Here is a 27,974-nt window from a genome sequence, read left to right as displayed (position 1 = left end):
GTATGTGGCTGGCGCCCTAGCCGCTTGAGCCACAGGCGCCGAGCCTAAACCTAATGTTTTGAAAAATCTAGTATATATCTATTTACAAAAGGTTATCACAAAGTCCCAAAAGTGTGGATGTTGGTACCATTGTGCAGAGAAGGGAACGCTTTTACACTGTTGATGGGACTGCAAACTAATACAACCTCTTTGAAAAGAAGCATGAAGAGTCCTCAAAGATCTCAAATTATATCGCCTGTTTGATACCACAATCCCACTACTAGGCATCTACCCGGAAGAAAAATAATCATTTTATCATGAAAACATTTGCACTAGATTGTTTATCACTGGTCAACTTACAAATGCCAAGACGTGGAAACAACCTAAATGCCCATCAACTCAGGAATGGATTAACAAATTGTGGTACGTGCACACCATGGAATACTATTCAGCCATAAAAAGATGGTGACTTCACATCGTTTGTAATACCCCGGATGGAGTTGAAACACATTCTTCTTAGTAAAGTGTCACAAGAATGGAAAAGCAATAATCAATGTACTCAATATTAATATGAAGCCAGTAGACAATCTAATGCATGCCCACATAGGAGAGAAACTCATTCAATTTAAGTCCAGGGAGTGGTAATGAGGGTGGGAGGAAGCTCTCACCAAACGGGCACGGTGTGGGGGTGTTTGGCACACCATTTCAGTGCGGGACGGAACCACAAGTGGGATTCTACCTAACAAAATCAAACATTTTGACCTGGTTGTCCGTACCCTCGCATTAACCTGAAATAAATTTGCTTTCCAATTAACAAAGAAAAACAAATTGCACCTGACAAGTGAGGGCTCCCCTGACCACTGTAAATAGAATACTCCTTTGGGTGGGGGGAAAGAATATATATATATCTTACATATTCTTGCTAATATACTACTCCTTGGAAAATCTAAATAAATGAGAGAATTTTACGTATTACAGACTTTCCACATTTGATTTTAAATTTATAAGCCACAGATTAGCTAGGTCTCTCCACGCTGCCCTTACTCTAGTCGTTAGAGTCTCATGTCAGAAGATCTGGGATTTTTCAGTTAATGAGTCATCATTTAACAAACCTTTTTGGTTTTTTTGAGCATTTGCTCCCTTCACGGTCTGTGTCGGCACACAGTGTCTCTTGGGGATTTCTAACACCAGTAGTCACAGGAATTTACACGAAGGGAAAACAAGAACATTGAACAAAAAGATGGCAGGAAGTTTCTCCAGCACTTTCTGTGGTGCAGAGTATCAGCAAGGAGCTATTAGGTATGTGAGACCCCAATCAGTGGACAGAGGCCTCACATGAAGTGAGCAGCCCCCAGAGATTTGCTGTTGCAGGATGAGGACTCAATCAATGATATCGTCTTCAGGAGTGTCCAAGCCGTGGGCCCTGGGCTGCATGCTGGTTGGTTGAGGACTGTTTTGCTCATCTGTGGTGCTGGACATCACAAGAAGTATGCATGGGCCTTTCCTTTGCTCATCAGCTTTCATGAGTGTTCGTGTATTTAACGTGTGGGCCAGGACAATTCCTACTCTTCCAATGTGTGGCAGAAAAGAAAAAAGGTTGGACACCTCTAATTCCAGTCTTCCTTGATTACCTACTAACTCCCATTCTCACTCAGCTGTGCTTGCTTGTGGACCTGGGATCAAAACCATCTTGCTTTTGCCGCTCAGCTACTTCCAAGTCAGCGTTCCACCACCCAAACTCTGATGAAAAAACTTTGGCGAAGTTAAGAGAGCTACTCACCAATGGAGGACTCCCATTCTCGACCTTTGGTATGTAAACATTTGCTTGAGATTTTGGTCCAGTACCTCTTGGTTTGGGTAATCTGTTACCTGCTGTGCTACCTATAGCTTCAACATAGCAAATAATTTCTTCCTGTCCTCAGAGAAGCTACATAGATGACAACACCAATGGTGAACCACAATTTTTTGCATTAGCAAACTTTGAACTAAATTTTAATTTATGATGATAAAACCCTGACATTGAAATAAGATGCTAAGTAAAATTAAAAACAATATTTTTGGAAACACGGCATTCTGTTTGCAAAGAGGTTTGAATATATATGATTGTGTATTAAAGTCTAAGCCGTCAGGAGTTAATGTTTATTTTTTTCCAAAAATACAATCATGAAAAATCTCCGTGGATTGTAAGTTGTGAAAAAAGCCATACCTTGTTAGAATATCCGCCAAGAGTCTGTTGTATTCCTTGCAACCCAGGAGGTCCCTGATTTAGAAACAAGTCAAAGACAGACATGTGAACATTTATCAAAACAAATGTATATTTAAATAATATATCTAAGAACTCTTGAAATCATATAGTTAAGAAAAAAGAATACTCCCTTTAGTCAAATATTTTAATAAAGAATTATGCTGACATTAGCTTATCATCGGGTTTCTTAAGGTTATTTCTAGGTTAAATTCTGTATAAATCCAAGAGAGGTCCTAAGTGGGACCATGTAACATTTTACCAGAAGGTCAACCACCAGCATATTCTTTATTAAATGGAACTATTCCCATAAGACTCTTCCAGGGAAGAGGCTGGTTGTAGCTTCAGTTCATTTTTGGCACCTCTCACAGGACTTCAATCAATGTAGTATAGAAATGTGTGCTCCCACGTGATAATAATGCAGATAATAGGGGAGAAACTTGTTTGCTATTGCTTTACTCTTTTGAATTCGTTGTGTAAAAATGGGCTACATATTTTGTTATAAAACCTCAGACTTAAGATACTTAGATATTGATAGTTTTTAGTTGGCCTGGGCAGATTTATGTAGCAAGATGCTGAGCTTGGGGCGTATAGGGAGGAAGTAAAGACATCTGTCTGTCCCTAGAGCTTCTAGGAGGAGAGGAGGGGAGGGGAGGAGAGAGAAAGTTGGGGAGGGGAGGCAGAGTTCATACACTTTACCCTGGAAGATAAGACACAAAAAAGAGGATGACTCAGCAAATCAAATAGCATCCTTCAACAAAGATTATTTTTTGAAAAGGGAATGAAAGCTTTGAAAAGTTAAGAAAATGTGTAAAGAGCAATCTCCAGCTACACTCACTGACACAGACAGAACCTTCGTTATAGTAAAGAAACGATTAATATTTGTTAACATTTCTGTCGGCTGTTCCTCACAAATGGCTGTGACTGAGGACATCTTCTAATAAGAAACCTTTGCATTGTGCACTAAACATAAAGGGCCCGGGATGCGGTGATGGATGCCTGGAGGCAGGCTGCTATAATTCTTGAGGAAATAATGGGCCTCACGGGCCGTGGGGCCGACTATGATTGGAAAGACAAACGAGGCTGTTACCTTGTGGAAACAAAAGCAGGGCTCATGTCGGAAAAGAATTCCCACGGCATTATATGCTTTTCATGTTATTTTTTTGTCAGCCAGTTTTCTTTGTAAAATATTCTAGGTCAGTTGGATGATGTAATGAGGAAAATAACCATTAAACTGGAGCTGGTTGCACAGAGTTTCAAGCTAAGAACAAGCAGGTTAAAAACTCCTTCTTGATACTCAGGTGGTGTGAGGCTCTCTACAAATTGATCCTTCTGCAAATATATAATGGGCACGGAAGAATTTTAGACACCACAGGCAGTGGCACCAGCAGGCAGCTGAGAGGTACATGTGTAACAGGGATTTAGTGAAACTGTGTTGACAGTAAGGCAAATTAGGTCACAGAATAGTGATTGGGTAGGTAGATTTAGCTTAATACACATTCATTCATGTTAAAAGTGAGAGCGGCAGTTGTTGGGCTCCTAAATGTAACAGAGAAATCTCCAATAGAGTAGCAGAATCAATCATGTAAGACTAGGAAACATTGAGGTAGTGTTTATTACATGCGAGGCATTAATTCGGGAGTTAACTAATCCCTATGATAATACCATGAGGAATGTCTCAGAATTATTTCTGATTCAAAGATAAAAGGAAGTTTGGAAACTGTTAACTGGATCAAGGTCACACTACTGGTAAGTGGTAGGGCTAAGATTTAATATTAGCATTGGGCCCAAAATCAGGCCCCATCTACTCTGTTAACGTAAAGGCAGACTCTCAGCCTAACATCACTTTTGTATAGTTATTTTTTATCCTGGTGGTACGTGTACACATGAGAGAATGCTGGGTGGTCGCTCCCCCAGGTTCTAGTCACTTTACTGAAACTGAAAAATAACAGCAACAAATCTGGTGCTCAGCACTTCTGATGAGTGTTGCGTCGTGCTTGGTGCAGGAGGGGGGAGAGGAACGCTCTGCCTTTAGATGTGGCCCCAGTGAGTAGTGGTTAAAGCCCCCAACTTCTCTTTGGATCTCCTGCCTATCTTCACCACACATGACAGGAGGATGATGCCTGAATATCCCCAAACACGTCTCTCAATCCACCATCCCACATCTGTACTCAAAATGCATCCTATCTTTGTCTGTAGAGTTTGGGAGAGTAGATGGTGAAGGTCTTGAAGGGGCTTTGGGAGTCTGTAAGAAAAGAAGCAGGCGAATGAAGAATGTGGTAAGGGTTGAAAGACACAGAAAGAGTAGAAGCATGGATGAGAATAGTAAAAATAATGGAAGGGTGATAGTTTTTGAAGATTTGATCAGACACGAGTATGGCCCTTTACAGACTGGTTATCTGCCCACAGAAGACAGCTGCTCCATAAATACAGCACATCCACTCCTCAGCAAGCATCCTGATCTCCCTGTGCTCACCACTGGGGCTCAGGTAAGGGGATACGGGTGGCTCAGTGAAGCTCTTCCTCTAAAAACAAAGGCAAGAGCACAACTCACTGGAAAGAGCCATGAGCCAACAGAAAATGTGGACAATATTATTCAGACACCCACAAGATTAATAAACCCATAAGTGTTACTTCTACATTTTCATACCTTCTGTTCTTTCCATAAAAAGTCGTATCCACCAAGTAGTGCTCCAGATGGGTTTGATCTAAAGTTTCAGCCCTGCTACTGAATTTCATGCTGAGTATTTAGGATGACACTTTCTTACTCTTTTAGCTGTTGGGTCAGGATACTTTGAATACTATGAACTCCAAGTTTAATGTAACAGGCAGAGATCTATAGCTTGCAATCTACTCGGCAAGTAATATTTTACAGAAACCCTCCCAGAGGGCTGAAGGAACCCTGCGGGGACTAAAAGGGCAGCCTGAAAGAGTCTTCTCGACATCTACCCCATGCTGACTAGTCAGTGCACCGGTGGTGTCTAACTTGGTGGTTCTGAAACTGTCAGAAACAACCTCAACCAAAGCAGGGGACCCTGTGGTCTTAGGATGGGCGGCTGCTCCATGTCATATCCCTAAGAGATGTGCTATTTTTCTATCTTCTCTTCTGGTATGAAACATGGATGGAGAAGATCAAGGACTTGTTTATTTCCAAATTTAGCAAAAGCTTTCAGTCTTGCAGACTATCAATCAACTCTGAGGAGAAAATTAAAGAGTTATGACAAGTGACAGATGTCCCAGCATCACGTGGTCCTAGGAGATGCCTCGGGGCACTTGAAAGGTCACTCTCTCTGAGGTTTGCATTTATAAGGACTCAAAGGAAAGATACTTAGATGATCTGGACCTAGTTCAGAAGACACGTCAAGTACAGAGGGCATGTTAGCCTTGGCTAATGCTCCTAATACTTCTCCTAAGAAAACTGGTTGAAGTTTTATGGAAAGGAAAAATGTCCTGGTATCTCGTTCACAACAGTGACCTACAGCATGGCTGTATACAAATCAGGGCTACACAATGTCTGTCTTTTATGGAGCTCTGTTTCACTCTATTTGTATTAGTTTGGGACATACAGGACGTCTGGGTTAATGTGATGATTACACAATTACAGAGTACCTTAAGAATGTTAATGAACTTCTGAGGGACGCACCTGTTCAGAACCCAGCTGCTGTGATGTGTAATTTATCTAAGGGTCTACGACCCGAGGATGGGTAGAGATTCTGATGGCATTTCTTACTGCAAAGACCTAGACCTGGTGTGATGAAGTGAATCAATGCTACATTCAATTTGGGAAGTAGATTCAGTGGCAGTTCTAGTAGGATTTTAAAAGTTTTTGGCTAAACTCTTGTTGGAGGTGGAAAACACAGGAATTCTGTGATGTCTGCCACCAGAGCCATCAGATGCATAGTGTAAAAAGGACAAGCTTTGAATCATCCCCCCCAGTAGATTTCAGTTTTGGCTGCGTGTCTCCAAGCCTGAAGGATGGGAAGGGCTCTCCGGTGAGAATCAGGCTCTTTACTGCTGGCCTCAGCTGCGCCTTCCCCTGTACCCAACACACCCGGAATTCTTAGCTCAAAGAGCCACGTTTTTGCCTCCTTTCCCCCTGCTGTTCTTTGCTATAAGCTCTATGTGCAAGTCAGGGCTTGGGGTTTTGGATTCGGCTTCAGCAGACTCTGCACAGTGACTCGGGGTCCAGGCTCCTCAGGGAAGTCTTCTGCTCTCCCTCCCATCCTCACTCCTGAATTACTCTCTCCCTCTCCTCCTTCAGCCATGCTGATGCCGCAGTCTTTAATCTCCTCCTAGAAGCTCAGGATTCATAAACACAACTGCCTCTGGCCCAGTGAGCTTTCCATTAACTTCAGCAGCACCCTTTGAAACACCAAAAACCTCTGTGAGGGAAGTTGTGCTAACTAGCCAACTCTCTTCAAAGAATGCTAAAAAAACAGCTTTGAAAGTTTGGTCTTGGAAAGACCTTTGGGCAAATTTTCAAGATAGTTTCAGTGTTCTAATGGGTTATAGAAAAGGAAGAGATCAGTAATTAGATTTCCCTTGGCATTTAAAAAAATCATTAGGAAGCCTAAACTCCAACATAGGAACAGTGAGATGAAGCACATTAATAGCTGGAAAAGCTAATGTTAAATGAGTTTTTCCTCTCATTGATGTTTCCATTTATAACACATTAGTTGTAACCTAGCAAAGCACATTTACACTGATTAGAGCGGTTGGTGCACACGTCTGGATTCCCAGTTGCCATGAAAACTTCTTGAGGGCAAGGAGTTTCCATCCATTTAAATTCATCAATTTGAGTTTACAGTTGAGTACACAGTTGCTTCCCAACTCAATAAAAAAGCTAGAGTCGGGGAGAAAAGGGGTGAGTAAATACACTCCTAGTGGGTACAGTGCACACTGTTTGGGGGGGGGACATGCTTATAACCTTGACTTGATTTATCAAAAAACAAGGTATACAAAAAAAAATGTGTTGTACCCCCTAATATTAAAAAAAAAAAAAAAGGATCTTCTGGGTCTAAGATACGGATATCAAAACAGAAAAAAAAATCAGATCCTTTTATGTGTCTTAATATTTACTATAGGTGATTATTTTTGGTGTCTTTTGGGATGGAAATATGTTAGACAGCTATAATTTGATAATGAATTATTTTTTTTTATTCAATGGTAACTATGTACATTAACGCACTTCTGGGGTACAGTGTGGGGTTTTCACACACAATCCGAAACACTTCCATCAAACTGGTCAACACAGCCTTCATGTCATTTTCTTATTGTTTTAAAACGTTCACATTCTACTCTTAGATTCATTTGTACCCTTGTAAGATAAACCTCAGAAGTGAGCCCTCCAATCTCCCTCCCTCCACCCAAAATTTTCGCTTCTGTTGCAAAGTTTTAGTGACCAAGGAAATGCCAACACAGCCTTGCCACCAAAACAAAAATTTTGCTGGAAATTCTTAAATTATAAATTATGATTTCTGAAACCAGGAGGCTTATTGAGTGTTTATACTGTGTTTATATTTCAGCATAGAGATCTCAATCTCTCATATTTGGGGTTACAATGGGCCAACCGAGGGAACACGGTCCAGATAGTACATGTTAAGTAAATGTTAAGGGTTCTGGTAGGAGCTCTTTTTCTTTGAAATATCTTGTTCATTTCTGGTTTATGCTCAAAATGTTCTAAAGATAGTCTTATCTGGTGTTAGGTTTTATCACCAGCTCAACTGCAAATGTTCCTGGAAGATATAATAATGTGTCATGTTTAACAGCTCAGGATAATTCCTTTCTTTCTTTTTTTTTTTTTTTTTTTTCCAAATTAGTCTTGTTCTGTTGCCTGGACTAGAGTTCTATGGTACCATCATAGCTCACAGAATTTCAAATTCCTGAGCTCAAGTACTCTTCCTGTCTCAGCCTCCTGAGTAGCTGGGACTCCAGGCACCCACCACAATGCCTAGATAATTTTACTATTTTTAGTAGAGCTGGGATCTCACTCTTGCTCAGGCTGGGTTTAAATTCCTGACCTTAAGCGATCCTCCTACCTTGGCCTCCCAAGTGCTAGGATTACAGGCACAAACCACTGTGTCTGACTAAGCTCAGGATAATTCTAAAGTATTTTCACTTATATTTTGTTGGAGGGCTGGGTAATGTGATAATAAAACATATTATTTGATTCTCATAAGGACTAAGTGAAGTGGGTCAATATTATGTTCTCCACTGGACAGAAGGGAAAACTGAGATGACCCCCTGTCCCAAAGCTCACAAGAAACAAATGGTAGAACCAAGTTCAAAGGCATTTCAGACTAAAATATTCGCATGTATTGTTCATGAAATATTTCCCAAGAGCAAGGTGGGTGGGACAGGACAGGAGTATAATAGAGGGACGGCACATGGGGAACAGGGACATGAGAAGCCACCTCCCAGAGGGAAGCAGATGGTGGGGGCAGAGGGGCCTGCAAACTTCCTTTCCCTCACCATCTCCATGGCCAAGGCCCTTGCTTCTTGTCAGGAGGCTCTGAGAAACAAAGTTACCATTTTTGAGCCAAGATTTAAGGTCAAATTTCACTGTAAGCAGTGGGGACTCAAATGGGAATAAACTCAGGGAAAACTCAGGTTTCGGTGCTAACTAGAAGAGTATCTTTCATTCATTGGCTAAGACACAAAACCACAGTCATGAAATTTGAAGTGCTCTCATGTTTACATAGACATTTTCACATTAAAAACTGAATCTAATGAGTTTTTCCAGATGATACAATATGTCAAAGCCTATATGTTGGCCAACATTCTCAGTGGATGAAGTTTCTTTATAAAGACTTGAACAGAAAAAAATAGAAGGTGAGCAAAGTGGGCAGCAGACAAAGTTACACGTGGATGATAATAAAATAAAAATTATGGAAAGTATCGATCTTTCTGCCTTGAAAATGGGACCTAAATCCTGGGAAAGAAAGACAACAATAGTGAGAAGATGTCAAAACGACAAAACAGGAATACTGATAACAATAATATCAATGAAAAATAGTAACTCTTTGAAAGTAGTACCTGTGTGGCAGGTAAACTTAGTATTGCGTTTAACTCTCACTAATGCCAATGAAGAGGTATTCTCCTTATTTCACACACGACAAGAGCTTCAATCTTTTACCCCATCTCATACCACTGATAGACAAGGGCTAGGTTTCAGCCCAGGTCTGCCTGACCCCATAGGCTTGATATTTTAACTCTTTCCCTTAAGTTGCTTCACAAGGAGAAGAACAGGAAAATAAAACATCAGTCATCTAAAAGCTGGTTAAAAAAATCAAGCAGGGCATTTTGTAGCAAAAGGTCATGGGATCCCTTAATGAGATACAGAGTCAATCAGGGACAAGGGGGCTGACACATGGCGCAGACAAGCATTTTCAAGACTTAGATGGGAAGAGGAAAGTGACCAGAATGAGAAGAGCGTAAGGATAGGAGAGCGTGGAGACTCAGAGAAACTTAAAATCATGGAGGGCGTAGGTTAGAGACAGATAAGAGGAAAGACGCAAATTAGTCTGAGAAGGGAGAGAAGGGAGTCTGTGATCTCAATCAGCATGGTTTTTCCCATTTAATTGCTTTCTGTCCCCTTTTCTCTTTTGTTTCTGGTTGATATGAAGGCGCGCTCTTATTTCTGATTAATATGAAGGTCTAAACGATTATGTTACATTGTTGGCATCTGTTAGGTAAAATCCAAGTGGTAGTGGTGCCCTTAAGGGGGTGCTGTATCCCCTAAATAACCCGTGAGGTTCCAATAATACCAGATGAGGGGTTAAGAGGTTTGGCATTTATGAGACAGTATAAGAAAAGGAAAATAAGAATGGTTAAAAGAGGTGGAGGGCAAGACGAGCTTGGGGATGCTTGTGATGCACTGAACCTCCCGTGAGCGTGAAGGTGCAGGAGAAAACAGCTGTGGGACAGTTGTCACACTCCGAATGAAACCTCCTTCCTGTCAGCCCACACAGTGCCACTGGATTCATTGTGGGGAGAGACTTGTGTATCAGCACTGTGGGAATCTGAAGGATTTAAGTGATGCGATACTCGGGGTTAAGCATTTGTCAAGGATATCTTTGGGGGACGACAAAAGGTGGGAGCAGTGTGGTCGGGAGCCTGCAGCCACAGGCTTATTCTTGGTGAATATCTGGAAAAGCTGAGCAGTACTGGGAGCCAGGATCTCTCTCGTCTCGGCCAGGTTTTCCTCCACAGTGGCACACACCTGCACCGCACTTCAAAAGATCTATAGCTCCTGAGTGTCTCAGTCTCAGCTATTGCCAGCATCCCCGGTTTGCAAGTTGAGAGCCAGTGCGATTAACAGGTGAAGGATGGCGGCAAAGGCAGCTTCTGGATCTTGACTGAGAATTTTTCACATCTGCCACTCTGGACGTTTTTCAAACCCGTTCCCCTGTGCATTCCAGGAAAGTGCTCACTTGAGCTGGGCCTGTCTGCTTCTGGCCTGCAGACTGAGCTGTGTAATTGAGGGAACTCAAGCATAGGCACTTTATGGTTGTATGAATAAGCAAAATACTCAATGTGCGACCTGATTGTTTTCCAAAATTGCACAGTCCCTGGTTCCACTTGTCATTTTGGAACAGGAGTGGGAGGATGAGACTGTGACAGGAGCTCATTCCATGGTTATAATTAACCCATTTCATAAAAGCAGATTTTCTAAATTATGCTATGAAGCTTGTAGCTTTTTAACACTTTATTTTTCAAGGCAGAAAACCATGATTTTTAAAGGCATTTATTTTCCCAGATATCAGCCTAATTGGAATCAAGCCCAGGCCTTATTCCTGGGACACATTCGGACCGATTTCAGTGGCATGATGGTTAGCAAACAAATGGTTCCTTCCCTAATGCTGCCATTCTGCTTATCTATCCATAAGATGTTTCACACTCATCTCTCCCCAGTAAGTCCTGCAAAAGGAAAAATATTATTTGTTAGCTTCCTGCAGCATAAGGAGCAGCAGGAATCTTTAGAGTGCCTTGCCTCCCACAGAAATAGCATCAATGGCCCAGCACAAGGTGATAAAAGCCACAGGGCCATGAAAACTAGCAAGGAGGGGAACGCAGGAGACAAATTACTTGTATCCACTGGTGTCCCCCAAATATTGCCACCAATAACAACCATACCTGGGAAACAACTGTGCCTCTATCCTCTTGTCTGACCTCAAGAATTCCTTAATAGGCCCCTGAAATCAGGGGAAAAGTTGGCTTATTCGGGCCCCCAGGCAGTACATAGCTATCAACGCTCTGAGTTTTCACTTGCTGTAATTAAGTGATAACATTCGATCTCCTTAAAAGGGGTGGTGGAATAACAATGCTTCCCGAGCAGAGAAAATGAAATTTCCAAGGCACACTTCTGGGACTTAAGATAACCAGGCTGATGGCACTGGCTTAAACACTGCCAAGAGCATGTGCAAAATTCAAACAGCTGGGGACATTCTGGAAGACTCTGGAAAAGGCAAAATAGTCTGTAGGTTTTGTTTCGGGGTGATCGTAGCCTTCACTTTCAACTGAAATGTGTGATATCAAGGTGTCCCTCTTATCTACAAGTTGCAGTAATGAAAAATCTACAAATGACAGTTCTCGGTTCAGTTGAACCCTGTGATTATGCAGAGGGCGCTCTGGGAAGTTCTAAAAAATGTGACTTTAGTTTTATAACCCCTAGTCCCAGTCACAAGGATTTCAGTCAAAGAAAGGAGAAGATACTGATGACATGGGCCCAGTGAGGAGGTAATCAGTGATATTGGATTTCTTTTCTTAAAATAAATTTGAAATATTTTGAATGTGCTGAAAATTGTAGAAAATGCTATGAATCTACAATACAGTGGTGTCGAATATTAAGTTTTTCATATTTTCTTCAGATCTTATTTGCTACCAAATTTTCCTTTTGTGTTTTGGGTCTCTAGACAATGCTGAAGGCTTGTTACTTCTCTAGATACGTAATTTACTTTAGTCCTTAATTGGATCGTGCCAATTGCCGTTACTGTTCTGCAGAGAGCACCAAATGCATACATTTAGCTGAGGCCTTTATTTGTCAGGGCCCAGAGTTTTCTTATTGCTAAAACAAAAATAATTTTTTCTGTCCTACCTCATGAAATCATACAGCAAAAAAAAAAAAAAAAAAAAAAAAAAGAAAAAAATCACACAATTCCGTATAGAAATCCTTTTTAGAAACTCTATCATTAAAGGCAAACTATTAAACTATCTAGCAAACAACTATCCCTTTCTGAACAGGAAGGTTCTAACAAGTCTGATTGGCTTCTAACTTCAAAACCTTAATGTGTACCCAACACAGAGAAATGGTTTTTATCCATTTCTGGGCCTAACTAATTACAAATCTGGGGACCATCTGTCAAGGACTTCAAATATTTTGTCTTGTTATTACTGTGAATAACATAGGCCAGTCCAGGTGTTTTCACAGCTGCTTTCAAGAACAAGAGACAAGATAAAAAAGGTCGTCAGCAACTGTGGGAAGATGATAACCTTTTCTGTAAGAAGATAATCACAATCAGTAAAAAACTCAGGAGGTCAGAAGGGGCTAAAAATGTCCCACTGCTGCCGTTCATTAGGAGAGAAAAAGAGAAATAATTAGAAAATCAAACCTAAGTGCTAGTTTTCAAAATCGCAACCTAAGACCCTACAGCGGCCTTCTATATTTGTCTACGTATTCTGTGGTCACACAAGGTGACACTGGAATTTTTGCAATGTTGACAGCAGCTGTTTTGTCTGGGGCCATTATCCCCACGGGAGGCCACTGGCAGTAAAAATGATCAACAGGCTGTGTCCCCACTTTATAGGTCTTATATGTCTATATTTTTAAATCTAAGGAAGTCTTTTTTTTTTTTCCAGAAATGAAAAATCCTATTCCCATTAACTTAAATTGTTCTGTTCATTTTCTCTGAAGATAGTACATTGCCTGCCCTTTAGTCATTGAATAGAAAAGACTGAGGTTCCTGGCTGAAAGGAAAACTGAGAACAGGACAAAGCCCTGATCAGTTCATGGCTTCTAGAAGGGATATTAAGACTGAGAATTGGATTCCCACCGAGACATGATGAACCTCAGAGTGCTCATTCAAGGTATTTTTCAGGTATTTTAACACGAAATCAAACGCTTCAATCAGGCATTTGTTGTCATCTGCTTTTTCAGTGATCTAAAATGTATTTCAGGGTACTCAATTGTTGCAGACGTGCAGCTTGCTCTGTGCTGGAAACAATCCCTTTGCACCTTTAGTTCTCAGTGCGTGTCAATAAAGTTGGAGACAGAAGATACTCGTGCAGAGAACGGTGCTGGGTGATGGGGTACACGTGCGGGAAGGCGTGAGTTTCATCGTGTTTTGGAGGCATCGTGGTAACTGTTTACTTGACCCAGTCGATAGCCTAACAGAGAGGAAGCATTGGTTATAACTTCCTTGAATAAACCTCCTATCCCAATGTTTCTCTTTACCTCCTCTTGAAGGTCCATAACTCTTAGATCTGGCCGTTCCAGGAGTTCCTACCATGTGTAGCAGCATGGATGGAACTGGAGAGCATTATGTGAAGAGAGATAACACAGGCACGAAGGGCAGATCTCTCGTGTTCTCACCTGTATATGGGAGCTAAGTATTAAAACAACCTCCTGAGACAGAGGATAGAATGATAGATGTTAGAGGCTGAGGAGAATGGGGAGGAGAGGATACCACGGGGATAGTCAATGGGTGTTAAACGATAGTTTGATAGAACAAACAATATTTGATAGCATAAATATTGGCTGAGTAAGTCAGCATTAAGTTAGGGCATACTTAAAATAACTAAAAGAGTGGAACCGGAATGTTCCTAGAGCAGAGAAATAACAAATATCCAAGGTGACGAATTCCACAATTATCCTGATTTGACTAATTCACACTGTATGCCTATGTCGAAACATCACACGTATGCTATAAATATATACAACTATTATTATGCATAATAATTAAAAATTAAAAAGAAAGGAAGCATCAGGTTTAGCTGTGGGGGAAAAGGGAACAATTAACTTTTATGTGAGGAAATTCTCCATCTTTAAAGACAAATATAGTAACCAGTGGATTTGGCCAGGACTGAAATGAAATAGGCTGCAATCAAAGCTTTGTCAGTTCTCTTGTTTTCTCTGAGCAAACAACTGTGCTCCCCGCAGACGCAAAGACTAACAAGGATGGGCTTAAAATGATGTTACCTTCAGAATAATTTATTTGAATCAGTTGGAAGAGCAATTTCATCATATCAAAAAATATCAAACCACCTCAGGTAGAAACATACACGCTAAGACTTACAAAAGGGAGACGTGACGTTGATTATTTCACTGCCACCTGTACTCACCCACGTGTCCCCGACTTCCTTGCTTCTAAGGCCCTAAGTGCTCAACGTGCTCAGCTTTCAAAACTTTTCTCACACTATTCTTCTCCTGGCTCCTTTATGTTTATTGAACTCATCAAGCTTTTCTTCATCTCAAGCTCCTTGCACGCTTTGATATTTCTTTTTGTTTTATTTCAGGGATTAATGTGAGGATACATACGATTAGGTCCATTGTTTGTGTTTCTAAGGCGAAGCCCGACTTGTGGTTGAGTCCTTCACCCAGGAAGTGCCCCATATACCCCGACGTTGTGCCTGTTAGGTTGAGACTCACGGATCCCCTCTCTCCCCACTTCCTGAGTTGAATTGTGTTTTTCTCTCAGTTGGGCCTGTAGTTGTTCATCTACTAGTTTCAACTTAGTACTGAGTACATGGGATGCTTGAGCTTCCACTCTTGAGATACTTTATTTAGCAGAATATTCTCCAAATCCATCCAAGTAAATAGAAAAGATGCAAAGTCTCCACCCTTTTTAGGGCTGAATAGTATTCCACGGTACACGTAGACCAACCACTACTTGTATCCATTTATGAGTTGATGGGCACTTGGGTTGTTTCCACATCTTTGTGACTGTGAATTCAGCTTCTATGTCCTCATATTTCTGATTGGAAAGTTCTCACCCTGCTCTCAGCTGGCCAGGTCCTTTTCAAGTAATGTCATCTGCTCAGAGATACCTGTCTTTTCCACATTAATAAGAATAACACCTCTTCCTTCCAAATTATTGTTATATTTGTTTATTTTCCCAGAGCACCTTGCAATAAACTGAAATGGTTTTGTATATTTACTTAACTGCCTATTAACCAACGCTGTGCTTCCCCATCACAGGGTAAGGTATTACAGGTAGACACCTTATCTGTAGTTTGCTGTTGCTCTTAACCACCATTCACTTCTTCAGTGATTATCACAGGGTAAGATAGTCAATAAGAACTTGTTAATTGAATGAATTCAATTTTACACCCCCCAGTTACTCTTTTAACAGCGTAAACTACTCTACAATCCCAACCTCCAGAATTGTGCAGTAATTCATGCTTAAGGTAAAAATGTTCTTCTACATGGAGGTTAAACTAGAAATAACATGATTGCACATGTTTCAAATCAGACTGTTGTTTTAGAAAAGAAGCACCAATGTTATTGGACTAAGCGCCTGCAGAAGAAACTCTGCAGGGTTTTATCAGCATTTTACAATAGCTGGGCCTCCGAGAGATCCGTGAAAAGAGAGACCCCTTAAAAGGACACCAAGCTGACATCAAAGTGACTGTTGGTGAAAGGGCATTTACACTTAAGCTACAGGATAGGAAGAAAATGCAGTAAAATATGGGAAATAAAATTTGAAAATCATGTTGATTTAGAATTAAGCCTCAAACACTGAAAACTTTCCATGCTCGTGACATCCTCCAAAATGCTGTCAAGTGACATTCTTTGCCTAGAACTTTTCCAATGGAGACAGTAGAGGGAGCTGCTGCCTCACGTTACACATCTCTTGACTTCTCTCTGTGTATCCTAAATTGCTTTACACAGAAATGTGACACATTTGAGCCCACTGTTCAATTCTCACACTGCAATAATGAAACAATGCACAAAAACAATACCAGGAGGAAAAAAAAAAACAAAGAAAATCAAAAGCAATGCCAGTAGCAGAAATAACACATTTTAAAATTAATGTGTTTTTTAATAAATGCTCTTTACAGTGATGATGAATGGGAAGGAAAGTTAATGTCAAACGGGGGGCTCACACCTACTTCCCTTAACGGCTCATGAGTTAAACTTGCCCGCTTTTTCTCCTGCTCCACCTCACTTCCAGCTGTTTCCCCCTCTTTTCTAAAGAAACTAAAAATGAGAATATTTTGAAATAAACTAAGGCATTCCAAGCCCTGAGATTTTCCAAGTCTCATTAACATAACACAAGCCGGCTATTTTCCATTGCTTATGCTACTCAGATAACTGGAAGGCTTTTTTAAAAAACAGAAGTTTTTAGTAGAGCGTGAGGAGTGGTCGTTGAGACTCAGAAAACATCACGACTAATAAAATGCCTCAGCTCAGATCATGGATGACCAAGCCCCATGAGCAAGGAAGGGGCTGTAAAGCCGAGGGGAAAAACATCACGGAATCCTTAGCTCTGGTTGTTATGATTACCTAATTGAGAAGATCTTTGGTGCCTCTTCAAGAGTGTATCCATGTATCTAAGATAAGTATTTCAAATGTAGAGTGATCTCTCATTTTGCAATTCATTGGTAGACATTCAAATTTTTGCTAAGTGGAGTTTGGGAAATTTGTAAAGAGAAAATAAATATGTTGGTCCAGTGGCAGAGTGAAGATAATCTCTTCTGTCTACAGTGCGAATGCACATTCAGAATGATAATGGGTCTAAATTCCACTTCGGTGGAACTTTACATGTAGAAAAAGTTCTTTCCTATACATGGACTTTGATCCTCTAGCAACTGTGGACAGTAGGTGGGTAGGTGCCATTATTTCAAATTTACAAGAAGGAAACGGAGACATGAAAATGTCAAGGGAGTTGGCCCAGGACGGATTAGAGAGGAGGAGGATGAAGCCAGCATCCTGTATTATCTCGTAGCCCTGAGTCAGGACAGGACCATGAATGGCCATGGAAAAATCAAACAAGATCCTGTGTATGATATTTAAGTAAGTCAAAGTGTAAACCAGAAGCTTGTCTTTCTCTTCCACATTTTAGCAGAATAAAGGAAGGTCTGCGCACCAGTCCCTGGGTATCACTTCTGTCTCCCCTGCTTACCCTTGTCCGATGGCGAGGGAGCTGCTTGGCATTTGTAAGTGGTGAGGATTCCGTAAGGCACTGAAGGTGCGGTGCCCAGGGCAGAGCCAATGCTGTGAACAGACCCTCCTGGTCCTCCCCCTCCCTCTCCTCCCAACCTGTCTCCTCAGGAGCGAGTGCTGTTTCCTTCCCCAAGGAGGTACTCAGCACTCTCTGAAAAGCTGGTCTGAGTCACCGTTTTTATGTATTTGAAGGCATTGTCAATCCAGGATATCTCTACTTAATTATTTTTCCCCAGTGGAGATTATTTGCTTAGGACAACATGGCAGAAGATATTTGAGAGAATTTAAGAACTTTTTCCTTTAATAGGTAAGATCAGTTTTGGTTTTTAACAGGAAGCTGGACAAATACTTTATAAAGTACATGTTCAACAAAGGGGATCGTGGCTAGCTCTGTTAATCAGTTTAGTGGCTCCGCGATTGCTGGCATTTTCATTAAAAACAACTTTATGCATATTACATGTGCATGAATTTCCACCACGACTTCCCTAAAGACAAAATTGCTACTGAATATGGGAGGCTAAGTTGGAGTAATGTATACGACTTTCACGAAACATTGATTCCCAAAGACAATTTAATAACATCAGTTCAATAGATCTATTTTCAGGAAATATTTCATTATGAGAAATTTGTTCTTTTTTCCTAGGAGATATGAAGTTTTAGGGGACAAAAGGATGACCTTTCACACACACACACACAGATTAGCTAAATAGAAAGCTGTGGGAAATTATTCTTTGTAGACAATTTATATTTTTGAAAGAAATGGAGAAAATACTGATTTGGCTACAGAACAAAGAATCTCTATAGAAGAATTGGTTAAAATGTTTTAATTATTTGAGTTGGTTCAAGGTATCAGAGACTTTCCCCTTCCATCCCATTGTTTCCTAATCTTCATTGACATTCTCCTAAATAACAACATTGCCTTTGATTTAGGGAACACCTCTAACCCCCCTAAAGGAAGGACATTGTCTTAAGGTAACCTAGCAAAGTCAGCTGTTATCAAAGGACTGGTATCTCCTATTCCTTAATCCTTTCCAGACAATTACACAGACTAAAGTGCCCCCACGTCAACTTTCCTAAAGACTAATGATTCAAACACCATGTTAAGATTGTATAAAATAATTACATATTCTATAATTACTGTTTGACAAGAGAGATAAAGTTAAGATTTTAAAACTAGTTCACATGGTCCTAAGAAAGTTGCACACATGTGCCAGGGATCTCACGTCCTGGCCACTGGAGTGAATCATACATCATTTCCAAACCCATTTACAAAAATTTCAGCTCCTTCCAACCTGTCTCTTGTTCTCTGCCTTTTCTCTGCTGTGAAGTAGGGCTTGTGTCACATGGGGTATGATGTTGAAAAAACAAAGAAATAAAAAACATTTGGATCTAAAAATGTCTATGCATAAAGCGGTCTGTCTCGTAACTATGTGTAAATTGTGATGAAATACAAGTAGCTTCATGGCACATCCTAAAAGATGAGGGTTGGTGTCATCACAGCTGGCCTGCTGCTCTGAGTTCCTTCCGCCCGTGGCTGCTGTCCCGTCCCCACTTGCCAGAGGGTCAGGATTTGTGCTTCTGTTCAGGCTGTTCTCTTCTGCCAGAAGGACCTAGCTCACTCCCTCCTCCCCTCCTGTTTACGTTACTGGACAACCCTCAATCTTACACTTCACTTATAAATTTCTATAAGAAACCACTGCTAGCCATTACCTTTACCTCCTCTGTTCAAAGTTCTGTGAACTAAACTGGGATTGCCTAGAACGGTGGTTCTCAACCTTCCTCATGCCATGATATATTTTCATTGTTACAAAGGGGTTGTGACCCACAGGTTGAGCACCACTGGCCTAGAAGGAAAGGACCGTGTCTTACTCATCTCTGCAAGTCCAGCTCCCAGCAGAGTGACAGCCACATAGTTGGTCTTAAATGTTTATGCGACTGTTGAACAATACGAATCAGGAGGAGTTAGATTTTGTTGTGAGCTTATTTTCTTGAAATGTTAGTTGTTATGACCTTGAAAGGACTGACTTTGAGGAACTCTGTTCCTTTCTAACTATTTGGTAAGTGATAATCCTCTTTCGAATGCAGCTTATGTTTAGGAAAATTAACTGTGAAGATAGCCCAGAGTGATGTCACCAGGATAACCTGGGATATGAGCAAGTGTGAGAAATCCAAAGTTGATGAAAAGTGCATCTCAAGATGAAGTTCTGATAATACTTGTATTAGAAAAAAGATATTTTAGTCCATTAGAGGCGTTATCTCAGGATCAGAAAGACAAAGACTTTCCATAAACCACAGTTCTTAAAGGGAAAAATTAACTGATGGTACAACCTAAGATTTTCTTTTTTTAAGCAAAAGCTGAGCTATGAATAAAAACCTTTGGTTTTCCACATAGATTTTTCCTTACTCTAGCAAATTGAGTATTTTATTATATTTAAAAAGCTAATAAACCACTTTTCTTTCAAATACTTTGTACCCGGGAGTCAGTGAACACTGTGGGTTAGAGCCACAGCTGAGTTTAAATTCTAAAGATAACACTTGAAATAAAATAAGCACCTCTCTCCCCCAAACACTCTGGCAACAAACTAAAACCTGTGGGATTGGGAATATTATAAATCTTATCATCCAGTCACATGTTTCTTAATCTTCTAAATTCTTCAGTAAACTCATTTGATCTCTAGTTGAGAACTCATTCCAGAGTTTGGTATAATCCTCTTCTCTCCTAGACATTTGGCAAGCTCATCGTAAAGGCCTTCGATGTTCAAATTCCTCCCTTGAGACAACAATTATCCCATCTTAAAAGCAGCATCATAGGTTTAGAAAATGACAGGAAGGTCTAATCTTGCCTGTTAACATTCAACAGCTTTTCTTCTTTAAAGCACAAAACTGCTATTGGAAAAATCAGACAATATGTTCTCTGTTTTGGCAAAGTACTTGAAATAAAAATCAACAAAGCTAATTCCTTTCAAAACTGGATTCCAGGCTACCCAATTCCTGCTTCCTCACACCCTCACCCAAAAACTTGCTTTCATAATCAACATCGATGAACGACAATGTCTGGCTAAAAGGACGATCCCCTTGAATGGGTAAAGTGAAATGAAATTGATTCAGGAAGTGAAAGGAAAGTGATGGGAGGGCGACCGTTCGCTTTTGGCCTATGAGCACATCCTGAGAATTCCTAAAGTGCAGGGTGGTTTGGGTCTTTAAAGGGGTCATTTATAGGTACGATCATAGGTACAAAATTAACCAAGAAAGCGGCAATGAAGATGCAAAGAATTTGAGAGCTACTGGGACATCGGACTGACGTGATTTAAGGACTATTTAGATGTAGGGGCTGAAGGAGAGAAAAACATCTCGGCCTATTTTTATAGTTCAACCTTGGACATAGCACTTTCATTGCAGCTAGAAGATATCCATGGGGAAATCCCAAGCAGGCAGTGGAATGGACAGGCCTGGAACTCAGAAGAAACGTCTGGGCTGACATGAAAAATTGGGATGAAAGAGACAAAAGATGGCTCCAGATACAGGAGAAAAAAAAAAAACAACTCAGTGTCACTAAACCAAGAGAAGGGTTTCAAAGAGAGAAGCCTGCAGTGTAAATTCCTGTGTGACAGTGAAAAGATGAAGCCTGAAAAGTGCCCAGGGAATCTGGTGACCCAGCGGTCGCTGCTGACCATGGCGGGGGGTGGGGGAGGGTGGCGCCAGGGGAGTAGCTTGGGCACAAACCAGACTCAGTGGGCAGCAGAGTTAGCAGAACCATGAGAACTGAAATCTTTTTTCCTAGAAACATGGGTGAAGGAATCAGATAAGTAACCAGTTAGATTTTTATAGCACTTTTTAGCAACAGCATGCTATAAATTTCTAATAACAGTTTTCTATCAAGCAAAATGGATATGTTTCTCCAGAGTTACAACTTGCTACCAGCCCCTAATATTAAGAAGTTGAGGAGATGGGGCTCAAGGAGGTTCAGAGCAGGAGTCATCTGTTTGGACACCTGATTTGGGATGCTCAGGCAGACCCCACATTGATTCCTGTCCATGTAATTAAGAAGCAGTGAGGTATGGACAGCCTCCCGCACCCCTCAGCTGGGGGTGGTGATGATGGTGAGGGTGGAGGGGTGTGAACTACTCATCCAAGTGCTGGGACCGTAGAAAGAAGGGGATGATCATCACTAGGGATGTAAAATAATTCTTAAGTAAACACACAGAAATAAAAAGGGACTTTGTGAAGGGACAGTCAGGCCATTGGCTACTCACAGGTGGTCCTGGGGGTCCTGGTTTTCCTGGGGGTCCTGTCTTCCCTCGTCTTCCCTTGAAACAACAACAACAAAAAAGTAATAAATACTGTGATTCCATTTCAATTTAATATAAGACAATATGAAACAGCAATATTGAAAACAATAAAAACGAAGAAAAAGTTTAAAAAATGTCCAGTTCCACATGACTTTAAACATCATACATCCTGAAAGCTATGGGCTAAGTCTTAAGGTCCACTATGGGAAGCATAGGATCAGAAATGAATAAATGTTAACTGTTTGGTCAGTAGCTCCGAATGTGCTGTCTATCTTGATACCCCAGCAAAGTAACATAGGGCATCTAGAAGACGGTCTGAGAGTGACGTTTTATCTGATGATCCAGTGGTGTCCGAGGCCGTAATAATGCATCTGTTCTCTCCACTTGTTGTTTCTCATGGAGGGGTCTGAATTATAATTCTATAGATGTTACCTGAGAGTGAGTTTGGGTGTTAAATATGCATCTTCCTAGGATTCATTCTAGGCTTAATGGTCTAGAGTCTCTGGGGACAGAAGAGTCTGCATTTTTAAAACCCCTTTGGATAACTGCTATGCTCACTAATGTTTGAAAGGCACTGCCCTAAGCCCTACTGTAATTATGTATGTTGTATAAAGCATTCACTAGCTCTTTTCTTTCCTTTGTAGGTTAAGCTGTTTTATAAGTGAACTACAACATACAATTCTTCCTTATTAATCGTTACTGCAACCAAATGTTAGCTCTCCTAAATTCACAAGCTAAATTTCTCTTGCCAGATCAGTAAGATAAGCTTGTTAACATCTCTAAGTAACCATGCATCTGATTTTCAAAGGGCAGATCATTAATTGTTATAAAATTATCTTCTTAAACTTTTTTCCTTTCTAAAGGGAAGAAGTAAATAAACTTAGGTCTTGGAACATACATTAGAAATGAGAAGCATTTCTGAGCATACGTTTTCCAAATACGATCACTTGGAACCATTGTTTCTAATAATTCTATTTGATTCCCATATTGGTAAAATAGTAATACATATTATGGCTTATTGATATTTAAAAACATAAAAATATTGGATTGATCTTTTTGATGTTTTTTTCCGGGGGAGAATTTGTAAGTATATGAAACAGAAAGGCCCGTTTTGTTCTCTTGTTCTGAAAGCGTCAGGCAAAGTCTCACGATTTCTCTGGTTTCACGTAGGTGTGGAGTAGGGTAGGAAGTTTGAATGTCCACTCAAACAGGAGGGTAAGTTTGGGGAGGTAACGTGCACACTGAGCTGTGACTGGCTGAGAAGGGCATCTGTTGTGTCTGAAGGCAAATGCAAGGCAGACCCTGAAGGACGTCATATAAAAACAGTAGTCATTTTCATAGAAACCTGACACTAACATCTACAGAACAGAGTTTTTAAAAAATTAATTAAAAGCAGAAACATAACCAGTGGTGTTTTCCTATAGCTTTCATCTTAAAGATCTAAACCTTGTAATTCTTTTGGGTGACTATAAGATTAGAGTGAATATATAATTTAATATTCTGTTATACACATGTACAGCATTTTCTACTCTTGAAGTTTACACTTTCTTTTTTTTTTTTTTTTGCTGTTTTTGGCCGGGGCTGGAATTGAACCTATCACCTCCGGCATATGGGACCAGCGCCCTACCCTTTGGAGTCACAGGCGCCTCCCATATACTTTCTGAAATTCAGCTTATTTGGTCTTTTAATAAATGTAAGTCAATTAGTCTCCAAGGACTAATAATTGATTAAAAGTTTACTTAGAAAGTGGAAGCATTGTAATTTGCCAATCCACAAGAGCACAAAGAAACTACATCAATGGCTGCTAAGTGAGTGATTGGTGCATTCTTTAAGCATGCATTAGGTTGCCGTAAAGAAAAACCATAGGATCAACTTTAGTTTCCATTCTCCTTTCTTCAAGCAGACATGTATATTGATTTGGGCAGGAAGCAGAGAAAATGAGGCTGACTATTGATCAACTTTTATCGCAAAGTTAATGTTTAAGACAAACCAAATGTCAGCTATTGTAACGTATCATTGGCATGTGTTACGATGGGGAGTGAGAAGCACACACGATTCAGTCCATGGTAAGGCCAAACATCCAAATTCTTGCGTGTTACTGCTGATTGGAGTCAGCCTTGCCATTGTCACAATGCCGGTGTGTGTGCCGGGAGAGCGTGGAGAGAAGGCTGATTTTGTTTATGTACGCTTGCTAAGAGTGGGCACAGAGGTACAATATTTTGGAGGATTGTTAAGTAACTGGAACAGTGTGTACAGACAACTTTAGCTGGCACATATTTTCAAGTTAAGTCTGGTTTCTAGGCTTGAACTTCTATGAACAACAGAAAGCAGATTTGAACCATTTTTAAAGCCGTGCTTTATAAAACAAAACATTTACCTTTTTCTTAGGCCTACTGTCAGGTCTAGACAGATTGAGTGTCCCTCATCTGAAATATTTGGGGCCAGAAGTATTTCGGATTTTTCATACTTAGAAATATTTGCATATATATAATGAGATATCTTGGGGATGGTACCCAAGTCTACACGCAAAATTCATTCCTGCTTCATCTCTCCCCCACACGCAGTAATTCACTCCCTCTCTTCTTCAAGGCCCCAGGCTGCAATCTCCTCTTCCTCTAAAGGACCTTCTCTCTTTTTACTCAAAAGCCTACCTAAGAGCTAAGGGTAGATTTTGGGGGGGGGGTTGGGTGAATTTTATTATTTAAGCTAGGACAATTTGGGAAGATTTTTATTATTAATATTTTCGTCAAGACAATAAGCATAAACCTCAACTCTCATCCCAGGACTGAAATCAGATTCCCCCATTTTGCAGAGGAAAGTGAACTCTGTGAATCTTTGCTCTTTTCCTCGCAAGGCTCTGGGAAAGTGGATGAGGACAGCTGGGGCCCTGGCCTGGCGAGGTCTAGGGCTGCTGATGGTCAGGCCAGGAAGAAGCCAGACGCCCCCTGACACTGATGAAGGGAGATTTGCATGTTTGTTTCCACTCTGTCTCCTGCTATTTTAGTCCATTGATTACCAGGCTTGCTCTACACTCACTCTAAAGTGAGGCCAAAAGTGGGGCCTTGGATGTGGGTGGGCTGAAAATCCTGGTGGCTAACACAGATAAGTGTGGAGCTGGGCGAGGTCTTCCCGAGTCAGGCTGATGGCTCTTAGGTGGCCTTTTGTTCAAGGTCTTGGTGAATTTCCAAATGGATAGAGACTTAGTGTTCCAACATTATTACAAATGGGGTCATCCAACACTTCCCTGCGAATCGTGGACTAAAGCACAAGACCCAGATTTACCCTATCAGGTTGCTTTGGAAAACTCAGAAGGGCTCACCATGTGAGTTTTCTGTTTGGCACCAGTGTAAAGTGTACTGGACAACAACTGAGATATCTGCCTGATGATCTGAGCCCAGCGGTGCTCTGGCCTGACCGAGCGTCAGCACCACCTGGAAGGCTGGCAGGCACAGAGCACTGACCGCGTCCCGCGCTGTGGGCTTCTGGCTCAGTAAGTCCGGGTGAGACCTGAGCATCTGCATTTTAACAAGTTCCCAGTAATGCTGATGCTCCTGGTCTGGGGCCCGCATTTTAAGAGCCACTGCTCTAAAGCTGACGTTATTTCACATTTAAAGTCAGGCAATACCGGCGAGCTCTTTGTATCTGGTAAATCTTGTAGCTCAGAATGGAAGAATTCAATTGGTTTTGTGATTACATGGAGCTTTGAGAATAAAATGTTCACTGTCGAGTCTGGAGCCACCTGGATTGGAATCTCTGCTTTTTCCCTTGTGAAAATTTTTGGTATCAAGATTTCATTGCTGCAAAATGGTACTTGTGCTTTATAGCAGGTTTGCGGAAGGATTAAGGAAGAGATCACTTGTAAAATTCCTACTGCTCACACCCTACAGTGGCTACTATCAAAAAACCAGAAAGTGACAACTGTCAGACAGTGGAGAAACTGGAACATTTGTGCATTGTTGGTGGGATTTTGAAATGGCACAGCCTCTGCAGAAAACAGTATAGATTTCCTTAAAAACGTAAAAATAGGTCCATATGATGTAGCAGTCCCCTGAGTGCATACCCAAATGAATTGCAAGCAGGATCAAGAGGAGATATTCACATTTGCACACAGCCATGTTCACAGAAGCACTGTTCACAGCAGTGAAGGGGTAGAGGCAAGCCCAAGGTCTGCTGACGGATGGATGGGCCAACAAAACGCAGAGCAAACATAGAAGAGAATATTCTCAGCCTTAGAAAAAGAAAACAATCCTGTCACAGGCTATGGCATGGAAGAACCTTGGGGATATTATGTTAACTGAAATAAACCAATCACATACACACACCCCAACAAACACCAATAGTGTTATCTAAAGTAGTCAAGTTCGTAGAGACGGAAAGTACAATAGCGGCTTCCAGGAAATGAGGGGAAGGGAAAAGGAGGTGTTGTTTAATGGGCATAGAGGTTCATTTTCGCAAGTTGAAAAGGTTCTAAGGATACGTTTCACAACAATATGGATGGACTTAACACTACTGGACTGTACACTTAAAGATGATAAGGATGGCAGATTTCATGTTATGTGCCCTTTTCTTTGTCCATGATAGCAATAATAAATGCATCTCAGGACGGAAGGATTTCTTCCCTGCCCTTCTCTCTACCCTCTATCCAATTTTCTACTTTTCCATATAAAAATTGTTTGATAATGTCTTGAGGAAACCTTCTAAAATACGTAGTGTGTATCCTTAGAAAATCGTCATCAACTCTTAAGTAAGCATATGGATTTTTAAAGCAAGATGCCCATTAGAAGTAGAAATAAAAACCATAAATTATGGCTTACTCACACAGCGGAATAATATATAGCAATGAAAATGAACAGAATTGAGCCATTCACGACAGTAAGAATGTGTCCAAGAAATGCAATGTTGACCAACTCATACAAAGAACAAAAAGATGAAACTGAGCTGTGTTGTTGGAGGTGATAATGGGTTGCAGGGGTGGGAGGTTACTTCAGGGACGCAGGAGCTAGATTTATGGTGACATTTTGTTTCTTCCACTATATGCTGGCTGCTTAACTGTGTTCGTTTTGTGAAAAGCATCGGGATGTACCATATATATATATGTTGTAAGGGTCCATCCTGATGTATGTACACATACATATATTTACGAATGGATGATATATTTCAAACAAACTTAAACCAGGAGATTTCCATAATGGAAGGATTTTATCTAATGACTTCACCCATCTACTCTCTGTTGAAGGCCACAGAGGGTGACTATTATCAGACAGAAAAAAAAAAAAAAACCCAAGGCTATTTAAATAAATGACATCTACCAATTTTCAGCAGTAAAAGTAACCTGATGCTTCCAGGATGACTGGCAGCCTGAGAGAACATGTGTCTTAAATTAGACCCTTGATTTATAAACACTTGGCCTTTAAGAAGCATTAAGAAGGGAAGAATGCAAATAATGGACTATTGGTACTTATCTGACAGATGGTTTTTGTCGTTGATGAAGATGATGATGATGAACGCGAGGTTACGGCAGTAATTGGGCTTAAATAAAGGGTGGTATGTGGACCCCAAACCCGCAAGATGAGACACGTGTCTCAGTGTTCTCTCTGCACTGCCCGTGCTTGCTCATACAGCTGACTCTTCTCAAACATTGCCCGGTTTCCACGTGTGCATTTTGCAAACTATTAGGCATCGGCTCAGCCTGAACAAGGTGTCAGGGAAATTTCAGGACGGAGGACACCTGGCCTTGACTGGCACACACAACTGTGAACGAGGTGTTAATTACACGGGAAACATTACAGGCTATCTGGGAAGTTTAGTTTTCTTTTTATACATTGTGAATGGAAATAAGATTTATGACTGATGTTGTAAAGAATTCCCACATTTTGGACTCCATGATACATGCAGAAACGGCAATGGAGCACTGAAGTGAGAAGGGCATCATTGAAGAGCATGTTTTATTTCTCAGCAGATACTGAAAAGCATATCGATGACAGTGACGACACTCGTCATAAAGGTCTCATTACTTCAGGGATCAGACAAGTGGCTCTTGTCAGGACACGGGACCAGGGTGTGATTCAGCATGAACAAATGATTTGAAATTGGTTTAGGGCTAAGGAAAGATGAACACACATGGTTGCTTTCCTTGTTGAGGTTGGGATCTTACAATTTCTAGATCATTCCACAATTTCCCCGTCTCTCTGCCTCTTTCCTTCCTTTTTTCCTTGGACGGACTCTACCGGCAACCCCTGTGCCTTTTCCTAACAAGTTGGAAGTGGTGACATTGTTTTCTAGCACAGCCCCTCCCAAGTGG

At 40.9% G+C, this 27,974-nt stretch overlaps 1 protein-coding gene across 1 annotated transcript in view; it reads right to left on the bottom strand.

The window, feature by feature from the left end:
* COL19A1 (collagen type XIX alpha 1 chain) overlaps positions 1-27,974 on the bottom strand; it is a 306,466-nt gene that overhangs the window by 87,869 nt on the left and 190,623 nt on the right. The window contains exons 15-16 of the mRNA XM_003789676.1: positions 21,638-21,691; positions 2,186-2,239 (exon numbers count right to left, since the gene is read on the bottom strand). Coding sequence (XP_003789724.1) covers positions 2,186-2,239; positions 21,638-21,691 — 108 coding nt within the window. The remainder of the gene's footprint in view (positions 1-2,185; positions 2,240-21,637; positions 21,692-27,974) is intronic.

This window comes from Otolemur garnettii, unplaced genomic scaffold (assembly GCF_000181295.1).
Source record: "Otolemur garnettii isolate 467f Iridium unplaced genomic scaffold, OtoGar3 scaffold00035, whole genome shotgun sequence".
Taxonomy (NCBI): Eukaryota; Metazoa; Chordata; class Mammalia; order Primates; family Galagidae; genus Otolemur; species Otolemur garnettii.
This window is presented reverse-complemented; position numbering and strand designations above follow the sequence as displayed.